Here is a 16,831-nt window from a genome sequence, read left to right as displayed (position 1 = left end):
TAAACCTCAAATGCTCATCTTTTCCTTTCTCTGCAATGCGTACTCTGTGTATTCCTGTTCAAGACAGTTAGGGTATGTCAAAAAAACTCCCGTCTCATTTTCTCCTCCAACTTGGTCCCACATCGCTGCAGAAGTACCGACCCAGTGTTTACAAAGTGAACATACAAAGAAGATCAAATGCCCTTTACAAAAAAAAAAAAAAAAGAAAAGAAAAAAACAGCGTTGTAGGATGATTTTGAAGTTGGAGATGAAAATGAGATGGGAGTTTTTTGACATACCCTAACTGTCTTGAATGTACGCATGTGCATCACAGAGCTGGACAAGACCAGCATTTGAGGTTAAAAAGGATATAAATTGTCAATTTGTTTAGAAAAGAACCGATCGTTTGGCTAGATAAGACTGTTCTTCCTCGGCTGGGATCGTTTAGAGTCCTTTGAGGCTGCATTTAAACTGCATTTTGGAAGTTCAAACTCAGGGCACCATAGAAGTCCACTATATGGAGAGAAATACTGAAATATTTTCCTTAAAACACAATTTCTTTACGACTGAAGATAGGAAAGATGAACATCTTGGATGACGAGAAAGTGAGTACATTATCTGTACATTTTAGTTCTGGAAGTGAACTTCTTTAAGTTTTCTTAGGAACATAGTTTGGAGCTCTTAATTTTGTACTCTCAAAGTGCATTAGATTGTTTTTTATATTGCAATTAATAAATTGTTCTGTGGACTTCATATTGCGATATCGTGAAAGTTTGATATTTTTACATCCCTATTAATAACGCAACTGCTCACTGTTAGTTCATATTAGCTCAGCTTCATTAAAGAGAGACACTGCAGGCAATAACACACTTTTTTCATGAACCTGTCAAGTTTGAGATTTTGGGCTTTTTGGTTTTTCATAAAGTGTTTTTTCAGACTAGTGGAAAGAAAACACCCAAAAGACACTGTTAAGTGTTACTTTTATAGCACTTTATCTATTTGAGATTTCAATTAGAATACAGATTTTTAAAGACCAAGAGTTTTTTCTCCTACACTGAGTCATAATCTCCACTTCAGCAGCACTTACACACACCACACTGAGCATTTGTGTTCCTGTCGATATCCTGAAGGTTTTTACAGAGGGATTTGTTCAGATAGAATTTTTTGGGAAATTTTATTCCTGAAAAAACTGTAAAAAATATATAGTTTTCTGCCTGTTCAGTATCAGAGTGATAAAATGAGATACCCAGAATTCCTTCAGTAAAAACATTTGACTCTAATATGTGAAAACAATTAAACAAGAATTTTAAAACTGACCTCATCCAGTGTTTAAATTTTGGAATTGGATATGTATGCAAATTAGCGCATATTTCATTAAATAATGGCTCACTTGCATATTTAAACCTAACATTTTAGAAAACTTATACAAAAAATGTTTGCAGATATCAATGTAATCAATCAAAGGGGTGAGTAAGGTCATAACTATTAGTTTTTTTTTTATTCACCTGCAGTGTCTTGCCTTAAGTAACAACAGATTTTGGATTTGAGTTATGTATTAGTAAAAGTTGAAATCAGATTAATAATTTCATTGTTAGTTCATGTTCACTAATGTTAACAAATAGAAGCTCACTGTAAAGCATTACTGATTACAAGTTTTCAGATCAGTTTCTCACACCACATTAGAAAAGAACTAAAGAAGGCCAAGATGATGAGTGACTACAGTCACTACAGACTCATGAATATTACACACACACCCTCATAAAACACAGAACTCATAACTGATATCCTTACAACTCTCCCATACACAGTGTCTATATGTGAGTGGACTGGACAGAGCGAGACAGAAAGGAAGCACAGCAACATGATTCAGCACGCAACACACGGGGATTATTGGCATGGCAACCGTGTGTGTGTATGTGTATGTGTGTGTGTGTTTGTGTGTGTGTTTTGCTGAGTAAGCCACTGTTTCCTGCACAAGAACAAGACAGCAGAGACAGAACAATCATGTCAACACACACACACACACACACACACACACACACACACACACACACACACACACACACACACACACACACACACACACACTTCCGTGCACCACCGCATGTTGGTGCTGCAGATGCTGTGATCTGTGCTGATGTCAGCGTGACACGGTTAGCCTGTTATTGATGTGACGGCTCATCAGCAGCAGACTGGAGCTACAGGAGAACACACCTAACACCTCAGAACATCCTCAGAACATCACCAGAACATCATCAAAACATCACCAAAAAATCATCAGAACATCACCAGAACATCATCAAAACATCACCAGAACATCACCAGAACATCCTCAGAACATCACCAGAACATCATCAGAACATCACCAGAACATCCTCAGAACATCACCAGAACATCACCAGAACATCCTCAGAACATCACCAGAAAATCCTCAGAACATCACCAGAACATCACCAGAACATCATCAAAACATCACCAAAAAATCATCAGAACATCACCAGAACATCATCAAAACATCACCAGAACATCACCAGAACATCCTCAGAACATCACCAGAACATCATCAGAACATCACCAGAACATCCTCAGAACATCACCAGAACATCACCAGAACATCCTCAGAACATCACCAGAAAATCCTCAGAACATCACCAGAACATCACCAGAACATCATCAAAACATCACCAAAAAATCATCAGAACATCACCAGAACATCATCAAAACATCACCAGAACATCCTCAGAACATCACCAGAACATCCTCAGAACATCACCAGAACATCCTCAGAACATCCTCAGAACATCACCAGAACATCCTCAGAACATCACCAGAACATCCTCAGAACATCACCAGAACATCACCAGAACATCACCAGAACATCACCAGAATATCCTCAGAACATCACCAGAACATCCTCAGAACATCACCAGAACATCCTCAGAACATCACCAGAACATCACCAGAAAATCCTCAGAACATCACCAGAAAATCCTCAGAACATCACCAGAACATCCTCAGAACATCACCAGAACATCCTCAGAACATCACCAGAACATCACCAGAACATCACCAGAATATCCTCAGAACATCACCAGAACATCCTCAGAACATCACCAGAACATCACCAGAACATCACCAGAAAATCCTCAGAACATCACCAGAACATCACCAGAACATCCTCAGAACATCACCAGAACATCACCAGAACATCACCAGAACATCACCAGAACATCACCAGAACATCCTCAGAACATCACCAGAACATCCTCAGAACATCACCAGAACATCACCAGAACATCACCAGAAAATCCTCAGAACATCACCAGAACATCACCAGAACATCCTCAGAACATCACCAGAACATCACCAGAACATCACCAGAACATCACCAGAACATCACCAGAACATCCTCAGAACATCACCAGAACATCACCAGAACATCCTCAGAACATCACCAGAACATCCTCAGAACATCACCAGAAAATCCTCAGAACATCACCAGAAAATCCTCAGAACATCACCAGAAAATCCTCAGAACATCACCAGAACATCACCAGAACATCACCAGAACATCACCAGAAAATCCTCAGAACATCACCAGAAAATCCTCAGAACATCACCAGAAAATCCTCAGAACATCACCAGAACATCACCAGAACATCACCAGAACATCACCAGAAAATCCTCAGAACATCACCAGAAAATCCTCAGAACATCACCAGAACATCACCAGAACATCCTCAGAACATCACCAGAACATCACCAGAACATCCTCAGAACATCACCAGAACATCACCAGAACATCCTCAGAACATCACCAGAACATCACCAGAACATCACCAGAACATCACCAGAACATCCTCAGAACATCACCAGAACACATGAATCTGAGCACACACACGTCACTGAACGAACATTTGACGTCACACACAGCAGAAATACTGTCTGTCAGAAACATCTAGAAGATCAGCCTCATCAAAACCATCAAGAACACGACAGACTCATTTCAACATCAAATAAGAACAAACTACAAACATTGTGAATCCTGTTTTTGCAACATTATATTATTATTTTACTTCATGACGGTTAAGCACATTTCCCACAAAATGTCATTTATGATGAAAAAATAATAATTTTATTCATGTAATTTTTTAATTACATATATTTCAAATGTGAAATATTATTACATTATGTTAGTTTGGGTTCTGTAGATTTTTTTTAGAAAGAAATGAATGCTTTTATTGATCAAGGATGCAATAAATTGCTCAGAAGTGACAGTAAAGATATTTATAATGTTAGAAAAGATTCCTATTTCAAATAAATGCTGTTTCTTTCTATTCATCTGTGAATCCTAAAAAAAATAAAATGTATTTCCACAAAAATATTGTGCAACACAAATGTTTTCAACATTGATAATAATCAGAAATGTTTGTTGAGCAGCAAATTAGTATATTAGACTGATTTCTGAAGGATCATGTGACGCTGAAGACTGCAGTAATGATGCTGAAAATTCAGCTTTGATCACAGGAATAAATTAGATTTCAACAGATATTCACATAGAAAACAGCTGTTTTAAACCATATTAATATATCACAATATTTATAGTATTTTTGATCAGATAATTTCAACCTTAAACACAGTGTATTTACTGCACTGTCATTGAATTATAAATCCTGTCTGATGATCATCATTAGGAATCATGAGAATCACAAACTCAAATGTAAATCTGGATGCATTACAGTATTGAGAATGAGATTTCTTTACATTACACTACTGAAATATTAGAGGAGAATGTGCTGAACTGTCATGAAAAATAACTGCAACAATTGAATCATTTTATATTGTTTCCCTTTTCTTATGTGATGAAAAATAAGCTGCTCATGTTTAAGTGAACAATGACAAAATCAGATCCAGAACTTCAGTACTGTAACTGACCATCACACACACACTTATACACACATACAGACACAGACAGCACCTGTTATCTGACATCAGCCTGGATTAAGACACGAACAGACAGAGAGAGAGACAGAGAGAGAGAGAGAGAGAGAGAGAGAGAGAGAGAGAGAGAGAGAGAGAGAGAGAGACATTCCAGATGACAGCAAGTCTTAGCATGTTAATTGGCTTACACAGCTGAGCGTCTGCACTCACACACGTCACTGCTGAACACACACACACACACACACACACACACACACACACACACACACACACACACACACACACACACACCTGTCAGCAGCACAGAGTCTGAGACACACTGATGTCTATCTGAAGACACACACGAGCACCAATCACAGCTCACTCCTGGATCACATGACAGTCCTGATCTAAACTCAGACCTGAAGACAGTGCTCTAGAGCTGACGACTCTTCAGATCTCATTGATTCATTTAAATGTAATATTTGGACACAGTTTTTAAAATAGAGGAATCATAGTAAATGTTACAATTAGAGCCACCAGTGCTGAGAACTGATGAATTCCATCTTCGGAACACAAATTAAGATATTTTTTAGGGATGCACTGAATGTTTGGCAAATAAATGATAGCGAGCAATGAGGTGAGGTGATCAAATAGAGGCGTGCACTAATGATCAAACATGTGGTCAGTGTGGAAGCATTTAAAACTGTCCGAGAAAGAGGCAAAAATCATTCCGAGCAGCGACAGCGAGAGACTGTTTAGAAGCGCATCGCATGTCTTCTAGAGGTCGACCGATATTGGTTTTTACCGATACCGATAGCTAGGTTGGACCACGCTGGCCGATACCGATTAATTAACCGATAGTTTTTGAAAATGGATATTGAAGGCCAACTAAAATAGTGCTCTACTATTTAAAAAAAATAAATACTAAACCATACTTTGTAAATGAATAAAAATATTAATACTAATTATAAATTGATCATTAAAGTTATTTCATAGTTCATTAATGTTAACAAAATGAACTTCGAAATTTAACAATATATCAGTAAATGTTGAAATTAACACTCTAACAAGAAACAACACTTCTATTCTACAGCTTTCATCAATCTTAGTTGTTACAAATGGGCTCATTGTAAAGGGGTGGGAATCTTTAAATTTTAACATTTTTTTTATTATATAAGCAGGCTGCTTTTTAAAATAATTACTTATTTAAAATTAGTGTTCTTTAAGTGTCGGCAAGTTTACAGAAATAGTTTTTTTCTTTTTCATTTGATTATTACAGATGAGATCAGACAGAGGCAGCTTTAACAGGCTGCATTCAAACGAATGCACAGGTCTATTTCGATGTATCAGATGTTTTGTCCTGCTCTGAAAACATAACTGACTGTGTGTACATCAGTTTCGTATAAAAGTATTTGAAAACCAAGTGCATTTAACTGCATCTGCAATCAAGCTTTTTAGGACGAACAAACACAAAGAGCAATTGAAAGTCTGTCAGTGCATCTAATAGTACTGCATTATAAACGGCAGAAATGAAGGCACATGTAAAGTCAAAAACTGCGATTGATAGCTCACACTGTCAAACAATACACTTAGCTCACTGTGGAAATTCTGTGCAATGAAGCCAGCCGCGTTTCTGGCGCGCACGCGTGCCATATGCGGGAAAAACACACGCTCATTGAAGAGAGGATTGAGGTGCGTCGGAGAATCTATTTTTCACCCACCCTTTAATGAAACCGAACAAAAGTGCAGCGCTGTGTTGCGCGGACAACTTGCAGGTATCACACACACACACACACACACACACACACAGGACGCGTTGTATAGTTCAAGCATAAATCTAAAACAGTTTATTTAATCACCAAACGGGCAAATTTTTACTTCAAGAATGATCAAAAAAGCGGCAAAGGTTAGTTTAAACATGAAACGGAAAGAGAAAGTGCGATCTATAATGCAGCCATTTCAGAAACAATTTCTTTTCTGTTTTACATTTATGTTTAAATATGATTTGTTTTTGTTTTGTTTCAGTTTAATATGTTAATTACGAAAGAAGTTTGTGTAATTTGTAAATGTCATAAAGGACGTATGAATTGGACGGCAATACGCCAGGAGAATTGGAGAGGGTCAGACACAATTTTTGACAACTTCGTACGTTTTTATTTGTGGAAAATCCCTTCTTTAACGAATTTCGTTTTGTATTATTTTTATCTTAATTTTTAATATATATTTTTGTTGATCAGTTATTAAAATCAAATAGGAACAGGAAAATGGCATTGTGAAATAAAGTGCGTAACAAGATGCAAACTCACCATGCTTTAACGGCCTGAAGAAAAGGCTAAAACATAAATTATAGCTCTGTATTAAGCATACAGACTTAATTAGAGCTAAAGAAATACAAATAGTTTGCTTAAATGCACAATACTCAATTTTCCAGCACAGGGTCAAGTCTTTATGAACGATGTAGGAAAGATGTGTAATGTAAAACTATGGCGCACTGTGACTGATTTTGTCGGCTGAATGAACACAGTTTGCTTTCTCATGTCTTTACACCTGCAACTTTGCTGGCTAAGAATATAAACAGCTGGATATAAATCAATACAAATATATGGTAGCAATCCTGGCATTAAACATTGGTCTAGGGCTTAACCTCTCATACTCCATGACAGCGGAGCGTGAGCCGCTTCAGCAAAGAACGCAACCCGGAAAAACTATCGGCAAGGATTTTTGCCGATAACCGATAGTTCGGCCAATCAACTATCGGTGCCGATTAATCGGCAAAACCGATACATCGGTCGACCTCTAATGTCTTCATGAGAAGAGAAAGGTTACTGTATGATGACTGAAATCATCCATTAGTCAATCAACTCCAGAACGTTCTGTTGTCTAATACACCAGACACCAATTGTGTTTATTCTGACAGCAGCTCCTTAGCCAGGGTTCAAAGACCAAAGATGACAATCATTCACAAATCTGCTGCTGCCAGCAAACACTAGGACTGAGCTCTTCTTGCAGGTTTACCACTAAATAAAAGTCAACATTCAGAAATGTTAGTATTGGCATTTTACTCTTAAAAATTTAAATTAAGACAAAAATATTCCAACAGCTCTATTAATACATTATTCTAACATTGTCCTTTGCCCAGCAAGGCTGCATTTATTTGTGCATTACAAACACATGCCTGATTCAAGAAGGGGCTCTTAAAAATGGCCAAAGAACATTATTTAACTCTTTACTAAGTTGTAAATTTAAGGTTAAGTTGTGGTTTGTTGGTAGACTATAATGTCTACTAGAATGGTCAAATGTTCAGTGTTAGGTAAACATTTTTAAATTGTTGTTTGCAATTGATTTTTTCTTTGATAGGCAAGACAAAACTGTAAAAAGTAAATATTGACTATTTAATTCATGCAATAGTGAAAGAAACTGGCAAAATACATGGGGAGGGGTGTAGACACATGAAAAACCGTGTTTGGTAATCGGCCTTCAGCCCAGTGGGTAATTTTGTTCGGCTTTGGCCCAGAATTTGACGCTGCATCTACAGCAACACAACTGACATGTTCAAGGCCCAGGAAGGTAGTGAGGACATGGCTCAAACAGTCATGTGACATCAGCGGTTCAAATGTCATGTTATGAAGTTACAAGAATACTTGTTGTGCGACTCATAAACAAACAAGTGGATGTGGGTTGTCCATCAGAACAGCAGCATCACCCACATCCACTGCGGTACTCCTGTGAAAATGCATCGACGACTGACACGAACGAGAAGAAGTTGTTAAAAAAGTGTTTATTGTAGTTTTCCTTGCACACACAAAGTATTCACATGACTATTGTATCAATGTCTTTACTAGCTTTCTGGGACATAAAATGTTTCAGTTCCATTGCTGTCTACAGAGGGTCAGAAAGCTTTCGGTTTTTATCAAACAAATATCCAAAAATGAACGAAGGTCTTTCAGGTTTGGAAGGACATGAGCTGAGCAAAATGGCAAAAAATTAAAATCTTTCGGAACATTTGACCAATTCTCAATTTTTTTAACTAGTCAACTTGAAAATGTAACTACAACATGATTTGTTTTAATTAAACCTCATGCAGCACACATAATGTAAATGTTAAATCTCTTGTTAAATATCTTTGCAGAAAAGATACATGAACTACAACTATATCTTCTACAAACCTTGTCTTATACATATGTTAAAAAAAAAGACTGAAAGCTGCTGCTGTTTTACTGCTACCAATCATGATTACTGCTGTTATACTATCATATAATTGTCTTGACTTTTATAGTTGACCTATTAAACTGAATGTCTACATTTTTTAACTTAAGAAGTTTGGGACAAGTTTGAGTTTTTGTGATTTTATTTTTGGCCATATTGCCCAGCTCTACAATGCTTAAGGGATCTCCTGAGCGTCTCAAAGTAAACTCTGGAAGACAAACATTGTCCAATCCAGCTACTGGTTCTTCTTCGGCATTAGCATCCAGTGCAGGGACCCTGTGAATACAGCTTCGGCCTTTGTCTTCCTAACGCCTGAGAAATCACCAAACACAAATCAATCACTCATTCTTCTCATCTGGTGTGCAATATCAATCCACAGAACACATGCGGCTTGTAACAGCAGATCAACATCGGGATACTCGTCAACATGCTTTAGTGACCAGACTCTGACAAACCCAAAATATAAAGTGCCATCGACTTCAATATGCAGAAAGAGCAGCACACGCGTGTCAGAGCCCAATCCAGATATAGCAGTCAACATCTGAAGTGGGTCAATACAAGTTTGTCCTAAGACAAGAACAGGTATTGTTTTGGTTTTAGCACAACTTTGATCAAAACTTTTGATCCACTTCAAATGTTGACTAGTGTCATGAGACACACCAATATATTCAGATCAACTGCATCAAAACATCCCATTCACACTGAGATTAACACACTTCACTATAGTCAGATATCTGTGTCGGATGTGCAGCTACACGACTGTTCAACTGTCTAGAGTCAGTATGATTACTTTTTTCTTTAAATTAATGCTTTTATTCATCAGTTATGCATTAAACTGATCAAAAGTGACAGTAAAGACATTTATAATGCTTCAGAAGATTTCTACTTCAAATAAATGGTTCTTCTGAACTTTCTATTCATCTGTGAATCCTGAAAAATAAAACTTATGACGGTTTCCGCAGAAATATTGGCCAGCACAACTGTTTTTAACATTGATAATAATCAGAAATGTTTGTTGAGCAGCAAATCAGGATATTAGAATGATTTCTGAAGGATCATGTGACGCTGAAGACTGCAGTAATGATGCTGAAAATTCAGCTGCGCATCACAAAAATAAACTCAGTTTTAACAGGTATTCACATAGAAAACAGCTGTTTGAAAAAGTAATATTTCACAATTTTTACTGTATTTTTGATCAAATAAATACAGCCTTGGTGAGCAGAAGAGATGGTTTGTTCACAATATCAACTTTAGAATTTTGTCATAATTGTGCAGCTTCGCTTCAACGCCAGCAGACAGATGCTTAAATTCATAAGATGATCATAAAATCTGTTGTGCATCTCATAGATGTAGATGTGAAATGTCTGATACACATTAGGGATTTCAAGTTTAGGTTTGGTTTTTGTGTATGAATTGTGAATTATGAATTGTGTATGAAAGTACAACGAGCCTCGTTCATGTCAAATGTGTATAAATCATAAATCTATTATCACGCATATAAGTGCTGCACTAAACATGATCTACAAAAGATTTATGAATGATATACATTCTAAAACTAGACTATATGTGACCCTGGAGCACAAAACCAGTCATAAGTGTAAATTCTTCGAAACTGATTTATACATCATCTGAAAGTTGAATAAATAAGCTTTCCATTGATGTGTGGTTGGTTAGGACAGGACAATATTTGGTCGAGATACAACTATTTGAAAATCTAGAATCTGAGGGTGCAAAAAAATCAAAATGCTGAGAAAATCACCTTTAAAGTTGTCCAAATTAAGTTTTATAGCTATGCGTATTACTAATCAAAAAATAAGTTTTGATACATTTATGGTAGGAGATTTACAAAATATCTTTATGGAACATGATCTTAATATCCTAATGATTTTTGGCATAAAAGCAAAATCGATCATTTTGACCCATACAATGTAGTTTTAGCTATTGCTACAAATATAGCCGTGCTGCTTAAGACTGGTTTTGTGGCGCAGCGTCGAATATAAGAGAAATAAACAAGAAGGCTGAACTGCATCCACATTTTAAAGTTGTCAACTAGTTGTTTCTGCAATGCACATTTAAAGCTGCACTGCATTGTGGGAGATGATGTTTAAACTATGGACAGTGTGAAAAACACAGGTTCTGGGTTCACAGGTCATACGTGACATCACACAAACAGAGAGCTTCAACAGAATCACACTGACTACAAACAACACACCGGTCCGTGATTTAATGATCATTAAACACTATCTATCACACTTCTGTTCCAGTGCAGATCTAAACATCCTGCTGACCGTATGAGAGAATACCCAGCGCAGATGAACAGAGATACCACACAATGACACACGTGATCCACTGTACATGATATGATCACACAGCAACAGAGAGACAGAGAGAGAGTGGATCAAAGAAAGCGATCAGATGCCAAATCATGAATATTCACTGCTCCGTCAGACGTCGACTCTCACACACATTTGGGTTTTCAAAGGCCGCTGATATCTAGAGATCAGTGTGTCTGATATTACATAACGCTATTGTTGAGATGATGTGAAGATACTACACACAATATTAACTCTAAACCATCCTCTGACATCAGCAGATCTGACAACCACACAGCGATAATCACAGCGACGGCGTCATCAGCCGACCACAACCGGCCCAGTTCACACATTCATGAGAGATTCATGGCCTGCGCTGACGTACAGCGCTCCGTCACCGGACTATTACAGCCCTTCAGATGAGTTAAAACTGGGGGAATCCTGACGCTGACCTGCAGTGATCCGGAGCAAACCAGGACACACACACACAACTCTATAACTGTGTTTGAGGACATACACTGTCACTGACGCAATGCTATTACCCTAAACCTAACCTTTACCCAATTACAACCTGATCCCTAAAACCCTCTTGAGCCTCAAACAGGCCTTTAAAGAGCCTCAGAAAGTGAGGACTGGCCTAAATGTCCTCACTTTACAAAACTGTGATCACAAAAATAGCTATACAAGTGCACACACACACACACACACACACACACACAGATGAACAAAGATCAACACTGAACACACTCATGATTACGATAAACACACATCTGACATCTTCACAAACACTGAGAATCACCACAGACCCATCACACTGCTGTCTATCCCTCTATCTGTCTATCCATGTATCTATCAATTCAGTTCAATTCCAATGAGTTTATTGACACTGACTTGCACAGCAATGCCAAAGTATTTAAGCAATGAACTAAATAATGATTATATAACACATAAACAGAATAAAGTAAACATTTCACTGCTTGTCAATCTTATTCTCTATCTACCCCCCTCTGTGCCATCTATCCCCTTCTCTAACCTTCTCTGCCTACCTGTCTATCTTTATCTATCTCTCTGTCTATCTCTCTCTCCTCCCACAACAGCATCACTGCTGCAATAATACAACATGGATTACTGTTAACCAACCCACATTTACACACACACACACACACACACACACACACACACACACACACTGACACACACTGACTTCTACACACACTTTCTCACGCGACACACACACTCCACATAAGCGCAATCTAACGTACACACGCATACAATCCACACGCAACACACTCGCTCGCGCGCGCGCGCGCATCTATACACAATCCATACACAATTTTCAGACACGCGCACGCGCGCGAGCGAGCGAGGAGCGAGCGCAGGCCGCATCAGTGTGAGTGAGTGCGCGTGTGAGCGGTCGGTGTCTCCGCTGGTCAGTGCGCGGATGAGGCCCCGCGGCGCGTCGGAAGCGGCGATGATAGTGTCGCTTACCTTCGCTTTGGTGATCATGTGCGTGGCGAGTTTGACCACGGCGAAATTGCCCTTCCCGATGGTCCGCTCCATCTCATAGTAGCCGACGCGCACGGGGGGCGGGCGACCGACGCCCGCCGCGGCGGCTCGGTTCGCGTTCGGGTGGTGTATGGAGGCGGCGGGCTGCGCTCGCTCGCGGTTCGGGTGCGGAATCCCGGCGGCGGCGGCAGCCCCGCTCGACACGGCCGCCATCTTCTGCCCTCTCTGCGGGAACAACAAGCGAGGACGCGCTGCGCGCTCTCCGGACACGCCCCCGCCGTGCGTCAGGACGCGAGCGCCGCCCCTTTGCGCAGCGCCCTCTCATGGATGTCGCCGTGGCAACCGATAGCGTAACAATGACTTCATTGCCTGCGCGAGCGCATGTCTCGGTCGCCTTGGCGACGGGGCGTGCGCGCGCTTGCGCGTGTGTGTTTATTATATTCCTCAGATCTCTCGCTGCTGCTGTCTGCTCGAATGCGCTGAGGAAACTATTGCCATGACAACAATAAGTTCCCTGCATAAGCCCCCCCCCCCCATCCCCTTCCAACCGGAAACGCGCTCGGAGACAGGAATGTGGGAATCGTGAATGCGCAACTCCTCATGAACGAGCCTCAGAGCATGCGCATCTATTTATCTATATATCTGTCATAATAGTTCTTTTATACATATATTTTTTATTGTACAGTACACATGAACACAGATAGATCTGATGAGGTTATCAGATGCTCGAGTTATTAATGTGATTAGTGATCATCATTTCAGTGTCTGATGTTTCATATCTAAGGATAAGTGAAGAACACACTGATGCTGCTCTGACCTCTCAAACATCTCTCTCTCTCGTGATCAGTGTTGTGTGCTGACGTCAGCGGAAGGGGCGGGGCGTCCGCGTCAGCGCACGGCGGTTGTTCATTAATGCGGAAGTGATCTTTGCTGTGTGAAATAAACATATAACAACAGTCAGACATAAACACTCTTACAGAGATCTGTGGAGGACAGCTTCGCCATACAGGTGTGTGAGTCAGTAACTTCATTATCTACTTCCTGCAGCTCACATGAGTCTGAACTAAGCTCTCACAGTCAGATGGACATGATTAGTCTAGAGCAGGAGTGACCAACTACTGGGACAACATTTGTTCTGTTGAACCTATCGAACAGGGACTTAAAAACAGCTGTCAAAACATCAAGTAATCTGAATTTCTTATAGCACTTTTAAACGGTTGTATGAGTTATTATCATAGATGTATATGTATGTGTTGTGGTTCATATGACAGCTGGGAAACACTGGTTAGTCTTGAATCTGAAAGTGTAGCATGGCCTAATGGTTAGAGAGTCGGACTTGTAACCCAAAGGTTGCAGGTTCGAGTCTCAGGTCAGGCAGGGATTGTCGGTGGGGGAGTGAATGTACAGCACTCTCTTCACCCTCGATAACACCACTGAGGTGAGTCCCTTGAGCAACTGCTCCCCGGGCCTCTCCTCACCTCCTCCTCCTCCACTGCTGTTCAGACCTGACCTGATAAATGACTTTACATACATCTGATAAATGACATGTTTGCATGTTTACAGTGTATATATATATGTGTGTGTGTGTGTGCAGGATGAACCCTGCTGCTCAGCCTCTCCCGGTGCAGGATGTCCAGGGTGACGCCCGCTGGATCTCACAGGTAGACCTACATCTGCTCTCATACTCCATACTCAATAACACTGCTCTGATCTCAGGGACTCTAGTCTGTTTCTGTAGTCAGGAGATCCCTGAGCAAAAGCACAGTTTAGAATCTTCATCAGAACTGTTCAAGTGCGTCTGATCGTGTGTGTTTCAGCACGAGCGCTTCGTTCAGGAGTGTAAGGACGCAGAACCAGACGTGCTGTTTATCGGAGACTCCATGATTCAACTGATGCAACAACACGAGGTCCAACATCTCAGCTGCTTATGGATCACATTGACTGATTCTTATTATTAAGTTGTTTAAAGGATTACTCCACTTTCAAAATAAAAAAATCCTGATCATGTACTCACCCCCTTTGTCATCCACGATGTTCATGTCTTTCTTTCTTCAGTCGTGAAGAAATTCAGTTTTTAGAGAAAAACATTGCAGGATTTTTCTCCATAAAGTGGACTTCAATGGTGCTCAACGGATTGAAGGTTAAAAATACAGCTTTAAAGGACTCTAAACGATCCCAGCCGAGGAATAAGGGTCTTATTTAGTGAAACAATTAGTTATTTTCTAAAATAAAAATACAGTATCTATACTTTTTAACCTCAAATGCTCATCTTCTATCTCTGCATCCGGTTCAAGACAGTTAGGGTATGTCTAAAAACTCCCATTTCATTTTCTCCTCCAACTTCAGAATGGTCCTCCGTCGCTGCAGAAGTACAGACCCAGTGTTTACAAAGTGAATGTGCAAAGAAGATCAAACGTCCGTTACAAAAAAAGATAAAACTGTGATGTAGGATGATTTTAAAGTTGAAGGAGAAAATGAGATGGGAGTTTTTTGACATACCCTAACTGTCTTGAACCGGAGTGCACAGAGCTAGACAAGACCAGCATTTGAGGTTAAAAAGTGTATAAATATTAATTTATTTCAAGAAAATGACTGCTCATTTTGCTAGATAAGACCCTTCTTTCTCAGCTGGGATTGTTTAGAGCCCATTTAAACTGCATTTTTAATCTTCAATCTGTTATGAAGATGGAGAAAAATCCTGGACTGTTTTTCTTAAAAAACGACTGAAGAAAGAAAGAAAGACATGAAGATCTTGGATGACACAGAGCTGAGTAAGTGATCAGGAAACATTTATTCTGGAAGTGGATTAATCCTGTAATGCAGAAGAATGTGACGATGCTGATTGATGATCCTGTAGGTGTGGAAGGATCTGTTCTCTCCGCTGCACGCGCTCAACTTCGGTCTGGCCGGAGACACCACCTGTAACGTCCTCTGGAGGATGCAGAACGGAGAGCTGCAGAACATCCAGCCCAAGGTGCGTGCTCACAGCACAGGAAGTGACATCTCGAGCAGCAGAGCACTCTGTAACATGTGTGTGTGTCGCCCCCAGGTGGTGGTTCTGTGGGTCGGCACCAATAATCAGCAGCACACGGCGGAGCAGGTGGCAGAAGGAGTGACGGCCATCACACAGTTCCTCATCTCACAGCTCCCTCGTGCCAGAATCGTCGTGCTGGTACGACTGTACACAAGTGTGTTTATGATTTGAGACACACACACGCGCTCTGACTCTCTCTCTCTCTCTGTGTGTCATTCTCAGGGTCTCCTTCCTCGTGGAGAACATCAGAACCCGCTACGTCAGAAGAACGCAGCGGTGAACGAGTTACTGCGCTCGTCTTTGGCGCGTCTCGGCCCGGTTCAGTTTCTGGACGTCAGCGCTGAGTTCCTTCAGTCGGACGGAAGCATCTCTAAACACGACATGTTTGACTTCCTGCACCTGACAGCGGCTGGGTATCAAACCCTCAGCAAACCTCTCCACGACCTTCTGCTGCAGATACTGGAGGAAACCACAGCTGCTAAATAGACCTCTGTCCTACATACAGCTTCTCATCGAAAAACCAAGCGTCTTTCTCTTCTGTTTGCATCTAAAGTATCACTACAAATATATCCTCTAAATGTTCTGTAACATATGTAAATATATACATATCATTTTCTGTTAAAAACTCCATTGTGATATTAAGGCGAGTCACTGCAGATGATTAGGGTAAAAAATGAACTAATAGTTATCACCTTACTTACTCAGGTGATTGATTTGATTAATAATTGCAAACATTTTTGTATCACAAGTTTTCTGAAATGTTAGATTTAAATATGCAAATGAGCATTATTTAATAAAATATGTGGTAATTTGCAACATTTCTAGCACAAAAATCTAAACACCGGATGAAGTCAGTTTTAACATTCTTGTT

General features: G+C 40.0%; 2 protein-coding genes across 4 annotated transcripts in view; one reads left to right on the top strand and one right to left on the bottom strand.

Annotated features, from left to right (window-relative positions):
• The window catches only part of sik3 (SIK family kinase 3), a 50,043-nt gene extending 36,865 nt beyond the window's left edge, over nt 1-13,178 (bottom strand). For 2 of the 3 annotated variants that reach the window (XM_073817277.1, XM_073817276.1), the window contains exon 1: nt 12,909-13,178. In XM_073817277.1, coding sequence (XP_073673378.1) covers nt 12,909-13,139 — 231 coding nt within the window. In that variant the 5' untranslated portion in view covers nt 13,140-13,178. The remainder of the gene's footprint in view (nt 1-12,908) is intronic. The other variant, XM_073817278.1, reaches the window with a different exon arrangement.
• A 604-nt stretch (nt 13,179-13,782) lies between these two features.
• Nucleotides 13,783-16,801, top strand: LOC141285046 (platelet-activating factor acetylhydrolase IB subunit alpha2-like). The gene is made up of 6 exons (XM_073818087.1): nt 13,783-13,935; nt 14,521-14,587; nt 14,744-14,833; nt 15,784-15,900; nt 15,976-16,098; nt 16,183-16,801. The coding sequence occupies exons 2-6, from the start codon at nt 14,522-14,524 to the stop codon at nt 16,444-16,446; spliced, it is 660 nt and encodes a 219-aa protein (XP_073674188.1). The 5' UTR covers nt 13,783-13,935; nt 14,521; the 3' UTR covers nt 16,447-16,801.
• The last annotated feature ends 30 nt before the right edge of the window (nt 16,802-16,831 follow it).

Source organism: Garra rufa, chromosome 14, assembly GCF_049309525.1.
Source record: "Garra rufa chromosome 14, GarRuf1.0, whole genome shotgun sequence".
NCBI lineage: Eukaryota > Metazoa > Chordata > Actinopteri > Cypriniformes > Cyprinidae > Garra > Garra rufa.
The sequence above is the reverse complement of the archived record's forward strand: the minus strand, read 5'-3'. Positions and strand labels throughout refer to the sequence as shown.